The sequence below is a fragment of the Streptopelia decaocto genome, assembly GCF_964273445.1.
Source record: "Streptopelia decaocto genome assembly, chromosome: 3".
Taxonomy (NCBI): domain Eukaryota; kingdom Metazoa; phylum Chordata; class Aves; order Columbiformes; family Columbidae; genus Streptopelia; species Streptopelia decaocto.
Window position 1 is genome coordinate 9,385,227 of NC_138656.1, and position 25,489 is coordinate 9,410,715.

The following is a 25,489-nucleotide window of genomic DNA, read 5'->3' on the forward strand; positions in this document are numbered from 1 at the left end:
TCCCCAGATCTTTGTGCACGAATGTGTCCAGCAGCAGTACTCGCTAGGCTGAGGCCAACAGCTTAATCCAGATGCCTGGAGCACGGCGCCCCAAAATGCCATGTGTGCCCCATGTTCCTGCATGCAGGTGGGTGCTGTGGCTGTTTTTCTTGCCAGACCCATTTGCAAATGAATGGCAGAGGTCTCCAGCAAAGACAAAAGGTAGAGGGTAGGTCTCTCACCTTGTGATTTCGCTGCAGGAAGGTGAGTTTCCACCACTTAAATGACAGCTCATTGCTCTCCTCTTCCTCCTTCCTTTCTCTTTTCTTCCTTTATGCTGTTCCCATCCTCACTGCAGCTCTCATTTTCACTCTGCATTCTGTCCCTTCCCATGTACTGAATTCCACCCTCTGTTGATCAGTGTGGTCAAAAAAAAAAATCTCATTTTTTTTTTTCTCTGTGTGGATTTAGGTTTTTACCTTTTCACTTTAGGTTTCATATTTCAAACCTTTAGTCCAGTGCATTCAACTGAAGGATCCCAAGCAGGCTGAAGACTGGCACAAAGGGGGAAGCAGAATAGTCATGGTTAAGGGCAGGCAAAGGGGGGTTATGCTCCTCTTCTAGCAGCAATCTGCTATTAGATCAGCTTAAGCTCTCTTCTGTAACTTTGCCATTTGTTTTGCCAACACAGCAATTTGGATTATAGTGCTATAAGGAGGTAGGGAAGTACATAATTTTGTCAGTAAGAATGTTGCCTAGGTACAATTACAGCAGCAAAGAATCACTTCATTTCAGGGCCAAAATCCCACAGGCAAAAGCATCATATTACCAGAATAAGGTCTACCTTTATGATGTGAGCTTCCCAGAAAGGCGATTCTCAAAAACGCTTTTGGACATGGTGCTCCACAGTACACCAAAAGGCCCCATGACCCATCCAGGCAGAGCAGGGAAATCCTTCCCACTCCTGTGCCCCCATGTTGCAGCCTCCATACCTGAACTGCTGATGAGACCACCGCTTGCACTAATTGGAAGCAGCACTCAGGAATGCAAGGCAGAGAGCAAGAGCTGAAGAGCAGAAGCTTCCCTCAAGATATGAAGAACCAGAGCAAGAGCAGAAACCAAATGGTTTGGCAAAATCAGTCCAGATTTTGGGCACTGACTGATGAAGGAGCAGCTGTGGCTACTGCCTTACAGCAATAGGTGCTGGCAAGCACGGGTGTTACCAATGCCCAACCAACATGCATTTGCATAGCCAACATTTTGTCACTTCAAGCTCAGCCCAGCTGGTACTGCCTGAGCCTAATTTGTCAAGGTCTCTGCAACACCAGAGCAGTGTTTTGCTCACTGACAACTATAAATATCCAAAGCATTGTACCAATACAGCCTGAGTGAGAAGGAGCATTTACATCAGCTTAAAGACACCTAAGTACCAAGTTCTTTTGATGGGACCACTCTCTGCTGCCTGTCATTAAGGTGAAGCCAGAGGTCAGCTCTGTATCAGAGCACTCCCAAATCAGCTGGATTAACTTAAAACCCCTTTGTCAGCTCTATAACCTAACATGCTGGGTTGGTAGCATGTAACATTTTCACTGCCTCAATACAGATAAAGCAGCACCAGTGCTTTGAGGAGAAAAGGTCTAAAAAAAGATCATTTCACACCTGTACTAACTTTTAAAAATAATAATGGCTGTGTTTTGTCAATGGAAAGTGCAGCGACACTCATGCAATCCTGGCAGACTACAAACTCCTGTAGCACACAGTTCTGACTTCTTTTGCAACTGACCCTAGATGCGATGGCATCTGTTGCCTTGGGGTTTCATCCCTCCTAATTAACAACCAAGCTTTATATCCCCCTGGTGCAACTGAAAGGTGATCCTGTGATCTCAGGAAACACTAATTGCTCCTTTTATCCTGGCTCTGATTTAAATAACATCCAGTCCCACCCTACCAAATAGCCACTATCAGGAGCTTTAAAAAGGTCTGTACTTAGCATAATGAGATTGCAGCAGACAGGTAAGCAATTAGGCAAAATAAGCAGCAAGTTCTTCTAATACAACAGCCCTGCAAAGGTGCTGCTCATTTCCTGTGACAACTGCTGTATCTAAATGATGTAGGATGTCTAAATGGATTTGACACAGAACATTTTGCTAATGATCTCTGGTTTCAGACCTTAGTGTTATGAAGTAGTTTGGAGGTTCTTTATGTACACACCCCACCAAAATGGGTAGGACCTATACAAGCATCTAAAACCACCATGGTAGCAATATCCCTAAAACACATGGTGGTATTATTGGACTACGATTTGAAATGTTATTGTTAGAATTAGCAGTTTAAAGCCTGATGTAGCAAAAAAAGCCCTACCCAAAACAAAACAAAAGCCCAGCCCCAGCTTCAGTTCTACTTACTTATTTTCTAATTCTACACTCAACAATATTTCAGCAGCTGCCTCTGGAGAGGCTACAATATCCCTGCAAGAGTCAGGCACTGCCAGGAGAAGGACACAGAGAGCTGGAGATGGGCACTACTTCACCCGTCCTGTGAAACTGGCCCAGGGTAGCAGCCAAAGGAGTGTTATTTCAGATTCTTTTGTAACAGCAAGTTGCAAGAGTTCAGCTGTGCCCAACAGGCCAGGAAGAGGCAAAAAGGATTTTACCCAACTACCCAGGACACTCCTTTCCACAGGAGGTCTCTAATCTGCTTTTGTTGCTGGTGGCTGGAGATAACAGTAGCTGTACTGCCTTGGGCATTTTTCTGCAGGATCTCATCCGGTGCCCTGAATGGGGACAACAGATGCACTTCCCTACATTCCCAGTCCATCCCCTGGATGAAAAGTTATCTATCACCCTGGTTATCTCAAAAGCACAGCTCTGGAAAGCATGTCTTAGCCCTGAAAAAGGCCCTGTTGTGAGGGGATGGGAAGCAAGATGAAAGGGAAATGCAGCAGCAAAGCTGGACCGCAACATCTGATTGAAATCTCAGGTTTTACTCACAGTTTACTGAAACTCCCCCGCACTTCCAAATTTTCTCATGACAGAATGAATTGCTCTATCAACAAGTGTAAAAGGAAATGATTAATTTACCCCTCCCCTCCAAAGTGATTACCAAGACTTCCATATCTTCAGGACCTGAGTAATGAATGAGCTTCCTGTGATTATAGCCAGGCACACCAAGAGGGCTCTGGTGTTACCGTTCATGCCTCTGGGTCAAAAAGCTTTAGGGACCACACAGCATATCTGTGCTCATCGGAGACAGTGGCAATGTTTTAGCACGGCAAACAATATCTCCTGCAGTCTTTGACCTTGTGCTCAGTAGAAATCTTGTTGGGGTTGGTTCGTTTGTTTAAAAAAAAGCTCTGTTTCACACCACATAAGATGGCACATGGAGCACTAGGCTAATGTGAAAATGCTGGTTTCCCTGGCAGACCAGAGGAAGGGTAACATGCCAGCCTGGACTCTCTTTCTGAAATGTGAAGCTCAGCTTGCTGGGAGAAACACAAGAGCAATTGGAAGCTCCTATCTCACAGAAAGACAAAATACTGCCAGCGATTAATGGATGGAATCTTGCTTTTGTACAGGACAAGCCTCGCTCCTGGTGAGATGGGAATTCAGCATAAGCTGGAAGCTCCCATTTCTTACAGCTCCTTCCCTTGTGGTGGCATGGTTCCCAGTTGCCGATCTTACCATGTGCCAGGCAAAAATCTGTCCTCCTGCTATCTTTGGCCTCCATGCTATCAAATTCTGACCCTGATTCAGAGCTGTGCTGGTCTGAGCTAAACGGCACAGCAGTGAGACAGTGGGGCTTCTCTGCACTGATGCGCTCCCCATTGCCAACAGCGATGCAGAAACCAGGCTGGAGATGGAAGTGGGGACTTGATGGTCATCCTCCTCTATTCTGCCCTTCAGATCGTATGTTGAGCCAAAGCCTCTTCTCCAGCTGCTTTTAAGGTAGAAATTACAGACTGTCACCATCATTCTCAAAAGAGTAAAAAAATGAACTTCAGCCTTAGCATACAGGCCAGCATCCCCCTTCCCCCCCTCTGAGGAAAATGGTTTCTGTGTTAAACTTTTACAACTAAACCTGAAACTCAGGGATGTTTGGTTTAGGTTTTGTTACAAACCTAGAACACAGGCCAAGTTCAGAAAGAAAGAAAGAAAGAAAAAAATACAGGCAAAGTTTCAAGCAAATCAAGACCGATTTATGGTTTTGAGTGGAAATCATACTCAATTCACTGCTTTCACAGGGGTTTGATCTGAAACCAGACACAACCTGGCAGCCTCAGGCTGGCTTTTGCTTCAGGTTAAACTGAAAGCCAAACCCAGCATATCTCCCCAGGTATACAGGTCTATGGGTTCCTTGCAGGAAGGAAGGAAGGATTCACAATCACAGATGCTCTAGAGATCCTTTAATTTCACAGCAGTACCTACACACCGGTGTAAGTCACTCCACTCTCACATGGGCAACAGATCTGCCTTCAAGACAGTACTGTAATATACTCTGAGAGCTTTCAGTAAAAAATACATCATTTAATTCAAATTTGAGCCTGTAGTTTTTCAATTGTTGAGGGTTTCCCCTCCCTCATTTCCTTTAGTTGTTTGTTTTGCTTTTAATCTCTTTGCTGCTTTGGTACAGTTGGCTTTTTATCAGATTGCAGTCAAAAATTCTGGTGGTCTTGTATCAAAGGCTGTAAGTTGTTGCAGTAATTGAGAATGCTGTTGTGGCACTGATAGTAATTCACCAATTTTACTGAGAGATAAGGCACATGCCTTACGATGTGCGTATACTGCATTATCTCTCGGCTTTCTCTCCCTCTGCCTAACACTGATACTTGTGTACGTTTTAGGCCTGCTTTAGAAATATTAAAAAGTGTCCATTTGAAAAGAAGTGATGGCAACTGTGCCAGTGCTAGTCAGACAGTGCAGGAGTCAGCATTTCGCAGAGGCAGAAGGAAGGCTGAAGTAAATAATGGACAACCAAAGCCGTTATTTAATGACTCTGTGCCTGGCTTCTACCATTATTTCACATCGTTAAATGTAACGTCTTGCCTGTGCCTGCCAGCCCTCCATTTTCCAAGTCCTACTTAATACCTTGTAGATCCAGACAGTGAGGGTTTATGCATCCTTGGGTTTGATGAGACGCTCCAGACACGCAAACATTCACCACGCGACAGCCCTAAGTCAGCACATCCGTATTAGGGCCGTGCAGTCCGTGCCTCTCACAGATGTACATGTGTGCTTGACTATACGCTGGGAGTAGACTTGCATGGGATTAGCCACCGGGAACATTAAATGCATGCTTAACTTTTTGTGGGACTGGCAGGCCTGTCTATTAACAAAAGAAACAGATACATAAATACTACTTTGCACGTATCCAGTCCCCCATCCTAATTCTTTGTGTTTTAATCAGATTAAACTTTGAAGAAAGATATTATTTCATGACCCAAAAAAAAAAAGACACCACAAGGAACAATCCTTTGTATAGGATATCAAAGAACCGTCTTGAGATGTAGCTCCAGTCGAGTTGGCATGGAAGAGGTAAAGCATCCCCAGAAATTAATCCTCCCAGGCCGGCAGGAAGCCACAGGGAAGTTTGCTTGCTGGAACAAGGCTCCTCGAAACGTGCTGCTCTCTGAAGGGGTTTCAACAACAACAAAAAATCTGATAGCAAGTATGATGGGCTTAACATACGAGTCGTTCCCTGGGCAGCCCACTTGATTCGCTTCAAGTGGTGCAGGGGAATTGTTTCGGCATCAACTATTTCCCCAGCAGGTCCCTGCTGAGATGGGCTTTGCCTCCCAGGTGGTCCTTTCCCAGCAGGAGAATACAGGTGGAGATACATGGGCCACAAAGTTGGTGAAGGGTTTGGAGGGGAAGCCGTATGAGGAACAGCCCAAGTCACTTGGCTTGTTCAGCCTGGAGGAGACTGAGCGGACATCTCATTGCAGCTCCAGCTTCCACACAAGGGGAGGAGGAGGAGCAGGCGCTGAGCTTTTCTCTTTGGAGACCAACAACAGAACCCGAGGGAATGGCAGGAAGATGTGCCAGGGGAGGTTCAGGTTGGACATTAGGAAAAGGTTCTTTACCCAGAGCACTGGAACAGGCTCCCCAGGGAGGTGTCACAGCCCCAAGCCTGATAGTGTTCAAGAAGAGGCTGGATAATGCCCTCAGACACATGGTGTCAATTTGGGATTGTCCCGTGCAGGGACAGGAGTTGGACTCAATGATCCTTGTGGGTCCCTTCCAACTCAGGACATTCTATGATTCTGTGATACATGTCCTCCTGCTCCAACTGCAGCTGTGCTGGCCGAGTCGCTTCTACCGCTGCAGTCCCCATAGGTGGCTCCCTTCAAAATCCGTTCTTCAAGCTGATTTTCAGGCTCATTTTCACCTTGCTGTAGCAAGCAGCTGGGCACAGCAGCAAACATGCACCTGCACCTTCACAGGCACATCTCCCACAGGTTGATAGGTCCTGCCAGATGCTATGGCTTCCTTCTCTGCGACAGCTTAGAACCACAGAGTCACAGAATAATTTTGGTTGGAAAAGACCCTCAAGATCATCGAGTCCACCTGTTAACCTAACACTGGCACTAAACCATGTCCCTAAGAACCTCACCTACCTTGAGCCCCAGCAAGCCGTGACAGCCACCTCCGGGCACTCCTCTGAGCCGAGAGACCAGTCAGCGGGTTTTGCCCACAATCCTTCACCTCTACGTGGACTTTACAGGGAGTTAGACCAAAGCAGTGAATAGCCCAGCTCTGCCAAGAAACCTGACTAACCCTAGTCCTTGCCAGACAGAAGACAGTTTGGGCTGGTGTTCCTTTATTTATCCTGCCCAAATTTACTGGGCTGTGTGATCTTTTCAAGCGTAAATCACCTGAAGTGACTAAGGTTGGGAATTAATTTCTAGATGTTAATAACAACCACCAATGATGCCGCCATTCAGCTTGTGCGCAGAGCTGCCAAGCAGCAGACCAGATTCCTCCTCAATATAATCCCAGCAAAAAGAAGGTTATTCCAGCAGGGTTAATTCTTACCTCTTCATGCTAGACACACTCCACTTCTTAAAACCAGTTTTCTATTTACATTTTAAGTATCCTGCTCAGAAGATAGGTGAATAAGGCAGCCACGCTGTCTACTAAGGCTGACTGAAAAAAATGAAAAGAGAAAACTATTCCAGCTGAAGCACAGCTTTTCTTCTTATTATTGTTTGATGCCCTTCAGGATATAAAGAAAGTCCGTGCTCCATTGTTCCAGTGACAGAACAAGGCCTGCTGAGACCACACCACTCCACTGCAAAACATCACATGCTGGAGCAACCACAGAAGGCCACTTCCAGCCAGCTCTGGGAAAATCAGAAAAAGAGTTTGCTGACTTAAAATGCCTTTAATTCAGAATTTCTGTCCCCTGCTAGTCGGAGCACACAGCATTATTTGTCGGTCTAGAAGGAAATGCCTGTCACCTAAGCTGCCAGATACCATACATCTGGTTTTAAAAGGCTGCTGCCTTCACGTTAGATGATACAGCTGGAAAGAGAAGCTTTAGGACTTGACTGTCCACTGGACATTGTGGTGGAGCCACAGTCCCCCTGGACCAGCTCCTGCCTGCCCCGGCCCAAGAGTGCCAACAAGTCAGGCAAACACTTGAGCTGCAAACCACATTTCTGCTTCAGTCAGTTGCTTGGGATCTTTCTCTCAGGCTTATCAGCATCACCTCTCTTATCTGGAGTGAGCACAAGGCATTTTGCTCCTCTGTATGTCCCCAGCCTGCCTGCTGGAGAGCAAGCAAGCCCCCGGCTTGAGCAGGGAGGTATCTCCGAGTGCACCTCCACATCCATAGCCCTAAGAGAGCAAACGAGCTGAAGGAGAGAGCCATCCCACAGGGAACGGGGTGCACACTAATAAAAGTAGCTCCTGACGCTTCTCATGTGACCTCCCACATCTACCTCTATATGACCTGCCAGAAAACTGAGGTTGTCAGGATAGAATCATAGAATAGAATCACAGAATCATTTTGGTTGGAAGAGACCCTCAAGATCATTGAATCCAACCATAACCTAACTCTGGCCCTAAAACATGTCCCCAAGAACCTGATCTACACGTCTTTTAAACCCCTTCAGGGATGGTGCCTCCACCACTTCCCTGGGCAGCCTGTTCCAGTGCCTGACAACCCTTTCTGTGAAGAAATGTTTCCTAATATCCCATCTGAACCTCTCCTGGTGTGACTTGAGGCCATTTCCTCTCATCCTATCACTTGCTACTTGGGAGAAGAGACCAACCCCCTCCATGCTACAACCTCCTTTCAGGCAGTTGCAGACAGACATAATGTCTCCCCTCAGCCTCCTTTTCTCCAGGCTGAACAGCCCCAGGTCCCTCAGCTGCTCCTCATCACACTTGTGCTCCAGACCCCTCACCAGCTTCATTGCCCTTCTCTGAACTCTCTCCAGCACCTCAATGTCTTTCTTGTACTGAGGGCCCAAAACTGAACACAGGATTTGAGATGTGGCCTCATCAGCTGGTGCCAACACTCAGGTTGAGAGAAAAGCAACAGCCCAGCCACATGCCCATTTAAAACCAAGGGCCAAAAAGCTGCACGCATCTATCTCTTTCCTCGCTGCTGCTTCTTCAATAGCTTTGATGGGAAACAAAAGGGCACTGGGGAAGCTCTTGCCTTCAGCCATCACCTGGGATGTTCCCCAGGTGCTGTTGTGACCTTGTCCCATAGCCTGAGGACACAACCCAGGAGCTGCAGCGCTCCCTGGGCCTTTTGCTAACACGAGATGTGATCCTCCCATTCCCCAGGTTACACGCCTCTCTTTACTTGTTTCTGCAGAAGCAAATGTTCAGCAGGAGTTGAATGAGGCCAAAAAAACCCAAAATATGTCTAGGAAAAAAAAGGCAAACCCGAAACATGCAATTTTGGAGCTTCCAAAATGAATGAAACATGGCAAACATTCTCAGCTGTACGCAAAATATAGGGGGAAAGGACATACATATCTGCATTTCCTGAAAGAAACAGTTTTTTTGAAAGTGCCACAGCATTTTATTTCAATGCTTCTTAAACACAACCCTTTGATTTGCTATTCTGAAGTGGCTTTTTCCCCTCAAAAGAGACCTGAAATAAAAGAAAGTGTGAAAAGCAAGAGGGGTAACTAACCTCAAAACAAAACATTACATTCAAAATGTGATTCGGGTTGACCCAAAATAACACGTTGGGGTTTTTTCATTTCCCCTGAACAAAAAAAAAAAAGGGGGTGGGGGGTGGAAATGGACATTTCTTTCAGTTTGACCCAATCCAGTTCTTCATTTCTGTTTTCTCCAGCTCAGCGCCTGAACTCAGGCAGCTATTATTTTCCCAGGTCTTTCCATAGGACATTCTTTGTGCTTTGTGCCACCCTGCTATGCAGTGCATGGGCAAACACAGAATGAGCAGCAAACCCCTGCTCCTCAGGGCCAGCTGAACCCTCAGGTGCCACGTTTCCACTCAATATCTTAACTTCTACATAAGAAGTGAGTTGGTATTACCCAGGCTGCCTGACTCATGAATTTCAGGAGCATCTAAAACACTCGGTGCAGATATAGTCTTTGCATGAGTGTGTGAAGCAGGCGGCGTTAAGGGGAATCTGTTCATATTTAATCTTCTTTCTAACTCCGTCACACTCACTGTGTGGCTTTGGCAAGTCCGCTTGCTCCCGTGGCTCAGTTTCCCTGACCCCGGAGCAGAAACAAGCTTTATCAGCACAGCAAGCAGCCGTGCCAGCTCATGGGTACACTTGAAAACAGCACATTAACCACTGCACTGTGGTGCAGCGAAATTTCTTTCCCTCTATTTCAGTGTCTACAGAATACCGAAAGTTTTTAATGGTCTAAACATGCCTAATGTGTGTGTCTCTTTTGGGATGTTACTCTGCTTATGAGGGCAGCCAAGCTTTGAGAAAAACAGCTTCTTCCCTCCCCTCCTTTCCCCTTTTCACTTTTTTTTGGTTTTTTTTTTTTGCATCTTCCTCCGCGGGTTTCCGGCTGTTCCTACAGCCCCACAACAGACAGCTGTGCTCACTGTACCTGTGTGTCGGTGCCTGACGTTTCCTCCCCAGGAGATTTGTCTAGGAGATAAGCAGAAGCTTGTGGAAATCCTGTGACACCGACCTCAGGGCAGCTCTTCGTAGCGGGGATCCCAGTGGCATTTTGTCCTTCTGGAGGTCCCACTGATGGACACATCCATGCATTTTGCACCATCTGAAAATCCGAAGTAAAGCTTTGGGTGCCTTACACCGTCTCCGCAAACACAGCAAGCTCCACTGCTGCTCTGTGGTTTTGCTGTGGCCAAGCCTACTTTCATTTTCACGTGGTGGAGGCGAACACGGGTTTCAGCCAGGGAGTCCTGTCTTATGGTCCCATGCCTTGCACCCAAAAGATGCTGCTCACATGAGAATGATCCCTCTGCGTGGGATTGACAGGGAATTTATCCCTCGAGATCTGGGAGAGCAGGGGGATAAGTGCAGCGAAATTATGAGGCGCTTAGTTGAGTGATGACTCTAAAGGGAGAAAGGAGCAGCGAAGGGAGAAAGACTTGGGGAGGGTAACGTGTTGGAGAGTCCTGGCTGCTTGGCATGGAATAAGTTCAGTTCATTGAAGATTAAGAAGGGCTTGTTGGGAGAAAAACACATATCCAGATAGGAAAATCAGGACAAAATATGTCCCAAAGATACTTGTTAGGACACCGGGATGGACCCAAGCCTTAGGCATCTGGTTGCCCTGAGTCAAAGAGAAGTGGGGTGCAGAGCCCCTGAGGGTATGGAGGGGTTCAGGGCACCTGAGAGCAGGCAGCTGGATTTCAACCTTTCCCAAGGAGAGACCTTAGTGCCTGACACAGCCACCTTCTCCTTAACATCACAGCAAAACTTCCCCAAGACTGACCTGACATTATTAATCAGAAAGACACACAAAGACAAAGTCAAGCTCTCCTTTCCTGAAGCTGGTGTTGCGTACAACATATCAGACTTTGCAAGCTCCACTCCAACCAAATGGGTATACGCATGCATTTTTTTCCTAGTTTAGAAAAGCAAGAAATATTTCTTGGGCTTTTGTTTCAAAAATCACTACGTTGTGACATTTTTCAGCAAAGTATTTCAATTAGGGTTGTATTGTTCTTTTTTTTTTTTTTCTTTCAGTAAGACTGATTTAGTATCTGGTTCCACAGACTCAGAAAGAGAGTAAATCAGAATTTATAGGAAACTGGGGAGTTCCAAGTGGACCTACGCAGGTACAGACCAAAGATTTATAATAAGAATTATTTGAGGATGTGGAAGTAAAGAAAAACAACATTTCCTTTGGGAGGAGCAGCTCTTGTATTCATTTCAGTTTAAACAGAAATATCTTCCCTCAGCAATTGTGCATCGCAGGCGACTTGGGAGATGTAGCACAATTGGAAGAGGACAGGGAGGGGAATCCCTAGGACTTGATGACAACATTAAGTAATTCCAGAGACTCACCTACAGGAAACAGAAGTCAAAAGAGGAAAAGGAAAAAGGTCAACAACACCTTCCAGTTCAGAACTCTCTGAAAGCCATTGTTTTGCAGATTAAAATGTCAAGGGAGGCAGTGTCTTCTGGCGGTGAATATTCCCATATTTCCTCTTCCTTTTGAGCTTGGCTAGCATATTTGTGTTGAGCCCGGTAACCCCACAGGCAGATGAATAACTTTTATTGCAATGTCTAGACACGGGAGAGCACTGCACCTCCTAAATTAGCCCAGGATACTCTCCAACCACGATCCTTTAGGAGAAGGATTGCCAATGTCTGGTACTTGAAAACGGATTGCAAAATCATTCCCACCAACAGGGAGTTACAAGTAAAGACTGCAGCTGAATAGAGGTAAAAGAGGAAATCTCACACTGGCTGGAGTTTGGGGGTCCCTCTGCATACCCACAGCCTGATGGATCACTGAAACTACTCAGGAGCCATAGAACTGAAGAATGAACTAAGCATCAATCCCATACAAACCCAGAAAGGAGGACCTTGGTTCTGCAGGGATGCACAGCCTGTGGCGAGGTTTCTATAGCTGCAGACGTTCAGGGAGCTATGCTAAAGGCTGGCTGCTGGTCTCATCATGGTATATATATCTACAAAGTAAAGGCACCAGTGGTATTACTCCTGGTCTATACAACCACACTCATTGCGGCCTTCAGTTTCCTCACAAGGAGAGGAGAAGGGGCAGGCGCTGAGCTCTCCTTTCTGGCGATCAGAGATAGGACCTGAGGGAATGGCAGGAAGATGTGCCAGGGGACGTTCAGGTTGGACATTAGGAAAAGGTTCTTCACCCAGAGGGTGGTGGAGCACTGGAACAGGCTCCCCAGGGAGGTGTCACAGCCCCAAGCCTGACAGTGTTCAAGAAGAGACTGGACAACACCCTCAGATACATGGTGTGAGCTGTGGGCTTGTCATATGCAGGGACAGGAGTTGGACTCGATGATCTTTGTGGGTCCCTTCCATCTCGGGACATTCTATGATGAGAAAGCCGCCTAGAACTAAACAAATAATTCTTTGCACCAGGCATGAACACCCCTTCTCAGCCTGCAAGCCACTAATACAAATGTTCACACTACAGGGAGTCACCAGACCTTGATCCCCGAGCCTGAAAACCATGGGGAGAAGCAGCTGAGGGGCGGGAAGGGAGAGTTACCCCATCGCTGAGCTCTGCAGCTTCACGGGTCACGCAGGGTGCCCGGCCCCAGGGGTTCCCGCACAGGCTCTCAGCCGCTCGGCCACCCCTGATTCAGCACCGGGATCAATTTTTGCAGTCACACAGGTCTTCAAAACAGTGGGAATTAGAGGCTTTATGATCTGACTTCCATGATTCAGAAGCTTGCAATTTTGCGGGATGTGGGTGCTTCCCTCGCGTGGGACATCTGAAAGGCCAAGCCTTGCTCATCTTCAAAATTACATACAGTGTTGGGATATCTTTCATGTCGCAGTGCAATTTGCAGGAATAATGCATATGCTGCACCCCTTTATGGTAAGTGTCTTTTAATTTAGACCTCTGTGATGTAAGACCCTGAAAAGTGCATTTAAAATTGAAAAGGCAGCTGGTCCTCAACACTAGAGGCACAAATATGATACCACAAAACATTTTCTGAAGGGTGTGCCTTCTTCAAACACACCTTCATTAGAAAGATTTAAATGCAGAAGACAGACAGCATATGTCTTACAGTCATTATTAAAAAAAAAAAGTCGGGGGAAGCATTCTAGCTAAGAACTTAAGTTTAATTCTTTCTCCAAGTTACGTGTTGGCACAAGTGCAAAGGAAAGGGCTCTTGTTTAGGCAGCAAAAAGTATTTGTAGGTGAAAACATTTTTTTTGGATGGTTAAAAATGTGTTTCATCTGTAGAGAGTTATTTTCAAGCTTGGAAATCAGGACATAAAGAATTTTCCAAGGCTGGAAATGCATACTGGAGCACTTTTACTCAGGCCACACAGGGCAAACTATTACAAACACATTCAGTTTGATGGGGCAGCTCATAGCAGCATTTCATTTTAAGCCATGCTGATATAAAATGTGAGAAGAGAATAAACCATGTGGTATTTAGGCTCGAAGCATTCAACTTCACTCCAAAATTCTCCTAAGTTTTGGAGTAGTTCTAGTATGTCTCACAAGCATGTTAGAATTTATATCTATCCTTTCTGATAGTAAATTACAGAGGAACGGAGGGGTTTAGGTGATTTAAATACCACTTACAGCCAAGCAATTAGACACACATAAATAAGCACAGGGAATTAAGCTCAAGTGGATGTTGTTTTCCTGTCCTAGATGACTCCCAAGTGCTCCTGAGTCTGAGCTCTCCCCCTGACACCTGAGCATCTCCTTAGGCTGTAATTTCTTCTGCCCTTACAAACAACTGTGCAGGATACTAATGAAAACTAGTATGTAAGACCGGATATGCTTACACAGATGCAGTAACTATATCAAAAGTTGCCATATATCATTTATTACCTGGGTGATTATCATTTCTCAAGATCTCACATTCCTCGGTGATTATCTCCCCCCAATACTTGGAAAATGAATGTGAGAAAATTCTGTATAATGAAGTGCCATTGATAAAAGGTCAAAGACCCTTGTGGGGTAACTGTGTGCAGCAAACAACGCTACTGCAAAGCTTCCACCTCTTTCAGGTATAGCAGATTTTATGGTCAACTACAGCTCTGGACATGATTTCAGCGATCACTGTGTATTACAGTAATGGCACAAAGTCGTTTCTACTGTTCTCCATAAAGCAGATGGCAGCAGGCTCTGGTGCCCTTTCTCAAAGGGTGCCTTGCTCATCCCATTGTCAGCAGAGGTGATGTCCATCTGCAGAAGGGATAAAGTTGACCTTGACTTGCTACAGCGAGGTGAAAATCACTTTGCTTTGCACCCCGCGTCCCCCTCAGGATTTTAAAGCAAGACAGCTATCTGTCCTTCCTTCAAGGAGACAAAACTTATGCTGGTTTGCCTGTGACCCCGAGAGAGGAGAAGGGCCCAAATTTGGACTGCAACCTCCTAGGCTTTTGATCAGATCTTGTAGGAGAACTTTGTTAACTCCTTAGACTCATAAATGTCAGAGAAGACCCAAATCTCTTTAGAGCTGAGCAGGAACTGATTTATAAGCAGCTTTTCCATGTCACAGTTACGCAGATAATTTTTCGTGGTAATAAATTAAATACTGGTAGAGTGTTAATGGCTTTGGTGCAAGGAGCAGCAGTTATATGCAAGGTAATGCAGGTGGGTAATGCGGTTAGAGTAATTCTGTTGCCCCTCGATGAGGTTTGGACTACAGTGTATGGGAGGAACATATCTGGTGGGAGAGAAGAAGCAGAAAGCAAAAAATAAAGGAAGAGCCCAGACTCTTTGATAAGTGTGATGAAGACAAAACCGATGGCATTAAACAAAAATCAGTCACCAAAATGTCTTCTTCATAAGCTGTTTAAAAAATAAAAAGCGATAAAAAGCTTAAAATGCCAGACAGCGCCGCCAAGTTGGGGATGTGTAAGAAGCTAGGAGGTGTCTGGATACTGTTGATCTTGTTCTTTGTTCCCCCAGAAATGTAGTGTGACTGAAAACCTTTCTGAAGCAAGGCCTGTAATTCTGCAGAGATCAATGCCCATGTTGAACGCGTGTGGCCCAGAAGTGGAGTGTGGTCCTGGCACACACGTGTGTTCTCCGCGTCATCAACGGGACCTCTCTGATGGGTGAAATCAGGAGACAGGAATTTGCCATAAGCCACCGAAGGTACATTATGGCTATTTAAAATAAACCATCTCTTCTGGACAGTCCGATACAGCTACGGCTGCTTTCAGTGGGGCTGAATCAGGCAGTTATCATCATCGCCATGTAACTCCTCCTGTAAAAACCACCCCTCCAGCCATACTTTGTAAAGCTGCAGTCAAACAATTATCATGTGTTAAAAGTACGTGCAGGAGGGGATGAAATTCTCTTCCTAACACAGCTTTCAGCACACCCATTTAAGTGTAAATGCTGGGGTTTATAGACTCAAAGAGAAAAACAGAATCAAAGGCAAATGTTTACCTGCCATGGATCTAGAGTTCCTTCAGAGTCCCTACAACTTAAGTACTCCTGACTAGGGAAACGAAGCCTATTTTCCAGAATGTCTTCCATTTGCTGCTTTTCCAGCACTTTCTAAATAATTCTTCTTTGTCATAATAAACCTTAAATTAACCCCCACTCCTCCCCGCTTGCAATTTTAGCTTGCTGGTATTAACTGTAGAATGAACAAAATAAGCCCTTCAGTTGCCACTTCAGTATGCCCCATATCTTGGATTGTTTTTACTTTCAGCTTTTAAGGTCAGAATATGCGCCCAGCATTAAACAGCCTTTTTTTTTAATAAGAGACTGGAGAGGCTCCTGTCTAAAACAAGGGAGTTTTGTGAGCAGGCTGCGAGCTCTGGGGAGGCAAGCCCGTGCTTTTAGCTTTGCAGGCGTGAAGCTGTCATAACCTGGGCTTGCATTTCTGGGCTTTGTTAATCCTGGCAGCAAACTGTGCTGGAGATGCAGCTGGCGGTGAGCACGTGAAAGGCCTTGCACCCAGTTTCTGCAAATGGCAGCATCTATTAACAACCATGCACAGAGCAGAGTGTGTGTCTTCATTCTGTTGTAGACAGAGCCGGAATACATACAGGAGTATATGTAGAATCCCAAAAGATATGTGTGGGGTGACTAAGTACTTATCTCCTTAGAAGTGGCCAGGGAAGCATAATATATTTGTGATTATAAGGATATAAAAGAAGCATATGATTATTTTCCATGGGAATCCTCAGAAACAGCATTGCAAGTGTCTTGGAGGATGGTGTTTAAGGTGGTGCTCTCTGCAGAACCATTAAATTCTCTCAGCTTCTTCATCATGTTCTGTGACTTATCCCTGGCAAAGCTCTCCAGTGGTGTGTGGAGTTAACCAGGGACTTTCTTTAGCTCCAACTCTCCACCTCTGAGCCCTTCCAGGACACTCATAAGCCATGTCCTATATTTGCCTAGCTGGAGTTGCTATGAGGACGTTGACACAAGGGAAAATATCTGCCTGGAGAAGAGGGTGGACTGCTATTCTTTGAAATTAAATTTTGTCAAGCGTCTGTAAAGGACTGCGTGGGTCGCTGTCACTGAGCAGCCCTGAAGGCGAGGGCTGGGTTAAGGAGGATACAGGCAGGTACGTACATCACTCGTTCCACTCGTTTCCCCTGCGTACCACACGCCACTAATCGCATGACCCAGCCATGTTCTCATTTCCATATTTCAAAAGTTTCATTTAACTCTAGAAGCCTTTCCAGATCAATACCTGTGGGGGGGTTTCTGCCACAGCTGGGCCTGGACTGGGTAAACCTGCAATTATAACTGCTCAGATACTGAACGAGAACCCTTTTCTCACAGCAAGACACTAGGTGAGAAAAGCAGGTCAAGCCACGAAAACTGGTTTTGCCAATGTAAGGAGATGACAGTTCATCCTGTCACGAGCTGAGGCTGACCCAAGAGCCTTGCGAAAGAGGTGATACAGGCATCCGGGAGGGATGGCCTCCCATTAGCTATGCAAGAAAGGGAGGAATACAGCTTATCGAGTGGAGTTTCGGTATCAGAAAGCAACTTTCTTAAACTACACTTAAGGGTTCAAGCCTAATTGAAATAATCCCCAAGGAGAAGAGGAAAAGGTTTGCACAGCTCCAGTGTTCTCCCCAGATCCATCCACTTTTGTGTTCCCTGAAGGAAAACCAGATTATTTGGTGTCTGCTTATTCAGTTCCCATGAGGCCCTGGAAACAGCTGTATCATAAATGCAGAAACCTCTCAAGGGTGGAAAGGCATCTTGAGAGAAGAGCAGCCCTTCCCTCATGCCAGAAGTAGCCTGGCTTTAGGACTGATCCCAAGGTTGCCAGCGCACCTGTGACAGCGGCAGAGTTCGTGCGCAATTCTCTTTTGATCCGATGGGCTAGGGCATGCTTTGAGCTGGGGAACCCATGGTGATATGGGAAGGTTTTGCAGCAGTTTTTCCTTCCAAGCATTCAGCAAAAGAAGGTATGCAAGAAATTCAAGAAGCAGCTGTGCACCCATATCTTGCTGAGTCCGTGCCACGGACTCAACTTTAGCGGGATGCCCAAAAACCATCATCCTGCACCACTATGTCTGAAGGAATCAGCCCACTGTTGCTGTCTCACTAAACCTGCTAATGCCACCCTGTCACCAGGGTGAAATCTGGGGGGTGGAGGGTGGCTGAAGCGCTGAACTCAAGATCAGAGCATTTTCCTGCTATCTGCACCACAAAGACAATGTGTCATGTGCTTGTGAGATTACCATTTAGGTTTGTTATCATCCCTTGATATCAAAAGGAAGTTATGCACACAAAGGAAACACCAAACCATCATGTCAGGAGTGCTATAAATCACATACTGCTGAATATTAACAGGACGTCAGAATGCCCAGTACAAAAGCAAGGGTTTGGAAAAGCGCCCTTTTCCTCACAATCCACCCATTTCAATAAACCTTGCTTTTATTTTGGGAGAGGGTGAAGGAGAGTGTGTGGTTTCATGACTAGGGTTACGAATGAAACCACGTTTGTCCCATACGTGCGACTCGCGGCTGACTGTACGTGCTGGTCATCGCCTCTCCGGCCGTCAGGACAGTGCTGTTGCCCAGGTGGATCCCATGGTGTCCAGAACGGGCTGAGCTCCTGCTCCACCTCTGCTTCCAGCTGAAAGCACCGAGCTGCTCCTCTCATCAGTCATTTATTTTATTTTAACTGGGTTATTCTGGAGTTCTCTACTGTCCTTCCCCATTCCTCCCTTCCCCTTCTCCCACTCCAGCCACCAGCCCAGCATCTCCAAAGTTGTACAGAGGCACACACACATGCAGCAGTGAAGAGGCCACATAAGCTTTGTTGCCATCTTCTGTTCTAGTAAAACACCAAGAAATGGAGAAATCAGTGGGATAGTCAGATCTTGGGCAAAGCAGCCCATCTGGCAGCAGAGGTCCCTTTCTGCTTTCCCGCTCTGGTCGTACCACCCTTCAAAAGGACATCCTGAGGAGACCGCAAGGAGCCCTCCACCTCCTCTTCTCCTGGCAGGTGCCTGAAATCCTCCTGACAATTCTCCAAACCACATACTGAAATCCCGCTCCCACTGAAAAAAAAACCCAACTTTTTATTTCCAAACTCGTTGGCCTCCCAAAATGTGTCAACTCTGAAAGCTTTCAAGCTGACTGCAAAAGTTGCAGATCGTTTCTGCAGCTCTGGGTGATTATAACGGGGGAAAACACAGATGTAACAATTGCTTCTAAAATATGATCGCTGCTCAAAAGAATTATCGGGGAGGGGGATAATTGTTTGGAGGATGGCGTGATTCAGGACTGCTGACTTCTACTTCTCCTCACTCATTCAAAGTCACTGAGTGAGTCAGTGGAAAAGTCATTGAAACTCGCACAGTCAACAAGGGACTGACATTCATATTTAAGTTCCCAAATGAACAGCGTGGAAGATTTCAGCTCAAAGGTATGTGTTTTAAAAGCAAGCGCAGGTAGAGGTAGCAGGCTATGTGGCAAGCCTGCAGTAAATGCCATCCTAAACTCCGCAGCTTCAAATTCCAGTGCTTCTTGCCCCAAATAAATGCTAACTAATGGTGTATTGGCACTCGGTGAAGTCCATTTTCAGACCAAACAGAAACAAGGTCCATATACCAGGTTATCTGCAACGGCTAAAACATTACTCTGCAAAACAAACATTCCTTTTGAATATGAAGCACAGAATAGTCATAGCATGCAAATTATTAGCATGCAGAAGCTGCTGTCTTGAAGCTCTGCCATCAATTAATTCTTGGTACCGTAACAATCGCATCACAGGGAAGCGCTATTCTGCATGTAGAGCAGAAGCTCTGTATACAAACAGTACAATACACGAACAGAAATCGCACCTCTGAGAGCCTTTTATTCAGAAAAGTCAGTCATTGTGAAAGCACTACTCACAAGAACTGGCACGGTAACCAGAATATCAGAGAAATAAAATTCAGTGTTTATCAATACAAAAGGCATGTACACAGTAGTAAGAGAGTTGTGCAGTGAGAGAATTGTCCGGAGAATAAATAGTTTAGTAGCTTCCAAATTAGCTGGACAGTGAAAGCACGGATCAAATGCGAGATCTCGCAGATCCACGGGAAATGACTCAATAAACTAGATCGAGTAAAACTTCAGCTTCCAAGCCTCAGACACGTTTGCTTCTTGCCATTGGGGCAAATGCACACATGCACAAGTACATAAAAGTTCATTCAGATCATACAGTCAAGCTCTCAAGCATTAATCAGACAATGATTAACATCCAGTCCTCCTCAGTGGTATATGCACTATAATGGCCTTTTAATTACATGAATGCACCCTGGGTTTTTCGTGTGGCCATAACTCTCCCCTTATTCTGGTTCTGTAGTAGCCAACTGCTAAATGCCACACTCCCTACTCCATGTGTGTCGATGGTCCTGCTGACCACGGAGATTTTTGGCATGAATTAAGGATGTTAGACGTCTGTGCAATCTCAGCATCATTTGGGGGTAAAAAAAAAAAAAAAAAAGATATAGGATGGGTGGAAGTGTGTCAAATCATTACATCTGGTCTTTTATGGTACAGCAGCTGAAGACATTCCTGCCATTTCCTTGCCCCCAACCACTTACTCCTGCCCTGATTCTTCCTCTTGCTGCCAGCTCAGCTTTGCCAAGATGTTTATCATGCCATTCTGCAAGCTGGATCTTTGAATAACTTTTCAAAATGAAGAGGAATTGGGAGGTATTATTAGCTGGGACCATTTAGCAGATCCAGCAGCTTAACTCTCCAACAGGGGGATGCATTAGCACAGCCGAGGGGGTGTCAAACTGTGCTGTGCAGAGGAATGAATGGGTGGGAAGGGGACAGTGTTGCCACCCGAATAAGCACGCCACAGGCTGCCAAGGGGAGGGAATCAGGCTCGCACTCTGACATGTTATCTGGTGTTAGGGCCAAACCTCTAGCAACGACAAGTGTGTTACTATAATATCGGAATGCCACCAAAGCTGCGGATTCTGGTACCATCTCCAGAGGACACATGGCTTCTCCATAGGGGTAACCACCCATAAAGAAGACCTCAAAGACTTCATCAGCTTGTGCCTCCATCGCATTACTAGCAGTTCACAGATTTTTTTTCCAAGTTTCAACTTATCTTCCAGAAAAGAAAATTTACAGCACTTAGAAATTGAAACCAAACAGAGCACAGATACAGTTTCCATCCCGAAATCTGAAGGCCCCTTTGAGACTAAATCTCATCTACTAGACTTGAAAGACAAATTGGTAATGGGCTTCCTTAGAAATCCCAGTCGTACAAGGTCTGAATATCCCTACACAGTGAGAGCAGACATGGGACATCTCCCCAGCTGCAATGGGAGAGAGATGCTGCAGCTGAGGAGCCTGTGGAGGCCAGAAGGGCAAGGTGTTGTGTTTGGATGAGACAGATTTCTTCTCCCAAGATTGCCCGGTCACAGAGGACCTGATGCAGAAAGCAAAACCAAAACTCACTCCTAGTTGTTCAACTTTATGGGCCAAACCTTTTCTAAAGTTGGCTCCTGTCACCCTCTATGCACTCATCAAGTTTCCAGGGCAGGAGATGTCATGTTAGAGCTGTGGATACGCCACAAGTTGGGAGAGTGCTTCCAGTTACGACACTGTTCATTGTAGCAAAACCAAATTAAACTCACTGATGAAAATAGCCACTTTATGCTACCAGCATGCCTGCGCTCACCCCATGGCTCCAAGGCTCGATCTGCCCTCTTGTACAGGGCAAGATGCAGTGCCACAAGGGAGGTGACAAACCCATCAGTATGGGCACAGGAGCCTTGTCACCTCAGGTCCCAGCTCTGTGGGGGCAACGCTGCCTCCCTGAGCTCTTCTCCCCCGCGCTGCACACACGGCATCGTGCTAATCGCCTACAGGAAAGTAAATCCTTCCTATGGGCCTTGTGAGCCAGGACAAGGAGCTGCGCCGTGCCAGGCTGCGTTAAGCAGAACCAAACTGAGCCTGGCTGGGTTGAAGTGAGCCAGGCCTGGCAGGACTGAGATGGGCTGAGCCGGGCCGCGGGCCGAGCGGGGCTGGCTGCGGCGGAACCCAGCCGGGACAGCCGGGTGAGCAGAGAGCCGAGTGCGATCCGGCCGGGCCGCGCCGAGCGGGGCCGCGCCGGGCGGGGCGCAGGGGCTGCGGCGCGGGGGGCGGCGCCGGCACCAACCCGGGCGCTGCGCCGCGGGGGCTCGGTGGGCCGGGCCGGGGCGGGCCCCGCCGCCGCGGGGAGGTGCCACTGGCAGGCGCGTCTCCTCCTCCCTCGCCGCCGCCGCGGCTCCCTCCCTCCCTCCTCCCGGGTCCGGCGCTGCCCTGCCCGCTCCCGGCGGCCGCGGCCGCTCGGCAGCGCCGCCGCTTCCTGCCGGGGCTCCCCCGCTCCCGCCTCCTTCCCCGCTCCGCCGCCACCCGCGGCGCCTCGCCATGGCGTGAGCGCGGCCATGGGGCTGGCCCGGTGCCGCCGCCTGCCCCCGGGCGCTGCGCCGCTCCCCCGGGCCCGGACCCCGCGTCGCCGCCGCCGCCGCCGCGCCCCGCCGCGCCCCTGCGGCGCGCTGACCGCCGCCTCTCCGCCTCCTCCGCCCCCGGCCGCCGCCGCCCGGCGACGAGCGCGGCCGTAGCCCCCACCCCCTTCCCCCCGCCCCCCCGCCGCCGCCCGCGCTCCCGCGCCGTCGGGCCCGGCGCGGCCGCCAGCCCCGGCCCGCCGCGGCGCGGCCTCCCCCGCCATGTGAAGCGCAGGAAGATGCGGAGGCGCAGCCCGGCCGCCCGCGGCGAGGGATGAGCCTAGACGGGGAGAAGATGACCGAGGAAGCCTACCCTGACGAGTGAGTGGGGCCGGGGGCGGCGGGCGGGCGGGGGCCACCCTTTGTTGCCCCGGCGGGAGCCACTGCGGATCCCTCACCCCCCACCCCCCACCGCACTGACCGCGGGCGGACAGAGGGACACGGACACGCGCGTACGTGTGCGCGCTGCCCGCCCGCGCATCCGCCATTTCGCGCTCCCCCCCGGGCCGCGGTCATTTGCATACCGCCTTTTCATTCATAAAAACCCCCGGGAGGTGCGGGGAGGCTGCGGTGTGAGGAAGCGGGGGGGGGGGGGGGAGGGTTTGGGGGCGCGAACCCCCGGACACCCCCCGCCGACACCTCTCCCCTCCCTGCCCGGGGGGGCCGGGGCGGCGCGGCGGAAGCGGAGGGGGGGCGGCGCGGCGGTGCCTCCCCTTCCCCCGGCCCGCACCCTGGGGCTGGAGTGGGGGGAGGATTGGGAATACGGGGGGGCACGTCGCGGATCCCCGCCCCGGCCGCCGCTGCCGTTTTGTGAATAGGAGGGCGGCCGCCGCCGCCGTCACATGACGCCGCATTCATAAATCCGGTCACCGGCGGCCTCCCCATTCACCGCCACCCCCGTACCCACCCCGGCCCGGGGGGCTGCGGGTACCGGCTGCACCCACCCCGCAGAGACCCCCAGCTCGGGAACACCCCCGCAAATAAACCCCCCGAGAGGCAGCACCAAGACACTCAAAATGCCTGACGGTGCTCCTTTCGCCTTTTAATTTTAAATTCTTTCTTCCGCAAAAATAAAACTCAAGGATATTACGGTGAAATTACAGGAAGGGCTTTTACAAGCCGTGCTGGCCCAAACATCGTTCCTGGCTATCTCTTTCTGGGTTTTGACAGTCAAAGAGGAATGACTCACTTGCGTGCAGGGCTGGTTTCGTGCCAAGCGCCATAGGATGTACCGCGCTTTAAAATGACTTCTCTCAGGGCTTATAAAGCGGCGTCCAAATTGTGCAACTTTTTCGGCTCGGTGTTTGGAGGCTGAAAAAAATCATAATTGGCGGCGTGTGCTGTGCTTATACCTTTGTGAAGTCAAACTCGTTTTGGGGCGATTTACTGAAGAAATCTGAGCGGAGAAGGAAATGGCTTCTGCCTGCAAACGCGTGTGTGAAGAGGGGTGGTTATTTTGGCAATTCTTAATGAAGAGACAATAAATACATGTTTATGTGTAGCTTCTGAAATTGTGGTTATTTTGAAGTCGGTATGGTTCTTCCAAAATAAAAAAAAATTGAGTTTCTCACAGATTGCTATGACCTGGCAGGCTGGAAGAATGTGGGCAACTCGTTTCCAATAAAAACCCGCTGGTTCTTGGTTTGGTATTTTGGTTTCGCTTCTCAAATTGGACAAGAGGAGGAGAGGTGGGTCCTTGTCTCTGGGTTTGAGGGCGCAGGGGCAAACCCAACCCGATTCAGTGGCTGAGAGCTGGTGGAAGATGTTGCTTCCAATGCATTTCCCTGCAGGGCTCGGTGTGGAGGCGAGTGTCGGTGTAGAACGGCGAGTGCTCAGCTCTGATGGTTGTTTCATTTTATTGTTTTTATTTTTGTTTTTAAAAAAATCTTAATTGTAGGCTGCACTTTGTTTTAGAGTAAATTCTTCTCTGTGTGATGCTGTGCCGAGGAAGGCTTCAGCAAATGCCTTCATCTGCATCCCACCTGGACTGGGGAGGGAGGCTTTCGGGTGACGCTGCCTCTCCTGGGGTCGCCAGTCAACCCAGCAACCTTGTGCTTTGGTCCCCAGGAGGGAGATGGGGAGCACTGGTACCCAACCTACTTCCCAGGAAAGAGTTGGCGTGTTTCTTGGTGGCTGGACATGTTGGCTTTCGTGGGTAAACGATGCACCGTGGTCCTTGCCCCAGTGCGCATCCCGAGCAGCTGTTTTCGTTGGGGTGGGTCTTCTCCTTGGAGGTGTTTTAGCTAAGCAATGGTTTCCTCTGTAAGCTCTTTGCTTCCAGCCTTGCATTGATTGATAGCGTCGCTGAAGCTGGTGACTCATGGGTTGTTTTTCATTTCAGTGATGGGTAAAGTGATTTTTTTTTTTCCAATATATACGGTGTTAAAAGAAATAAGGACAGGCTCTCCTGATAAGTTTTCTCAAGCTGTCAGAACAATGGTAGTATAGCGTGCTATTTGCCCTAGATATCTGGCTTTAATTTGCATAGCTATTCTCATTTCACTGAGTGCACTGTGAGCAAATGTTAACAGCCAGATTACAAAAAAAAGAGGACCTCTGTCAGGATGCATTTTAAACTAACCTTCCTCAAGTAAATCATACAGGGTTTCCCCCCATTTTTGACTCTTTTTGAATAAATAAATTTTTGAGACTAGCTCGTAACCTTTTGAGTTTTGAAACAATTTATAAAAATCAAGGAGGGGGGAAAAAAATAGGTCTTTAGGATGCTGGAAACTCATTGGTCCCTTCATGACTGCACCATTTCAGATCGATACTTAGAGGTCAATTTGTCATTGCAAAGCCAGCGCCTCTTTCTGCATCTCAGCCTTTAGTTCTGCGTCCCTCCTTCCCCCCCATCACTGCTGTGCTTCTCCTTTGCACATTTCGGGGAGGGTGAGAGAGGGAAACGGGGACGCCTGGTAATAAATCAGGGCACCCAGCGAAAGCGGTGGGAGAGTTGAGTTTTGGGCAGCGCGGCTCCCGGGTGGGCTCTTGGCGTCTTTCCACTTGTAAAGCAGGAGGATGGAGCCGAACCCTCGAAGTGATTTCGGTGACGCCCGGAGGCTGCCGCCGCCTGCTTTGTTCCGATGCAGGGTTCCAAGAAAGTCACAGGAAGTAATTAAATGGAAAAGGTCAGAGAACGAGGAAGTGTTGGTTCCGCAGCCTTTTCGCTGCTTGGGATGGAGCCACGACGCCCGGCGGCGGCCGCGTCCCCGGGGTGTCCCCCCGTTCGCCCAGCGCACCCCTGATTGATTCCAGCCCGCCTGTGCGGAGCGTTTGCAAGTGGGACCGGTGCCCCGGAGGTTTTTAACAAGCTGTGTAAAGTGGAACACGTCCCAGGCAGTGTAGAGGGTTGATGCAGCATCAGCGGGGACAGCAAAATGTAGTGACCAGCGGCACCAACACTTCGGGGTGTTGTGTTTTCCCC

At 48.2% G+C, this 25,489-nt stretch overlaps 2 protein-coding genes across 2 annotated transcripts in view; one reads left to right on the forward strand and one right to left on the reverse strand.

The window, feature by feature from the left end:
- LOC309437570 (uncharacterized protein) overlaps nt 1-10,263 on the reverse strand; it is a gene marked incomplete at its 3' end in the record, with an annotated part of 129,404 nt that extends 119,141 nt beyond the window's left edge. Inside the window, exon 1 of the mRNA XM_082048113.1 lies at nt 10,035-10,263. The remainder of the gene's footprint in view (nt 1-10,034) is intronic.
- Nucleotides 10,264-22,206: 11,943 nt separating this feature from the next.
- Nucleotides 22,207-25,489, forward strand: part of SPRED2 (sprouty related EVH1 domain containing 2) — a 66,282-nt gene continuing 62,999 nt past the window's right edge. Inside the window, exon 1 of the mRNA XM_082047637.1 lies at nt 22,207-22,383. Coding sequence (XP_081903763.1) covers nt 22,337-22,383 — 47 coding nt within the window. The 5' untranslated portion in view covers nt 22,207-22,336. The remainder of the gene's footprint in view (nt 22,384-25,489) is intronic.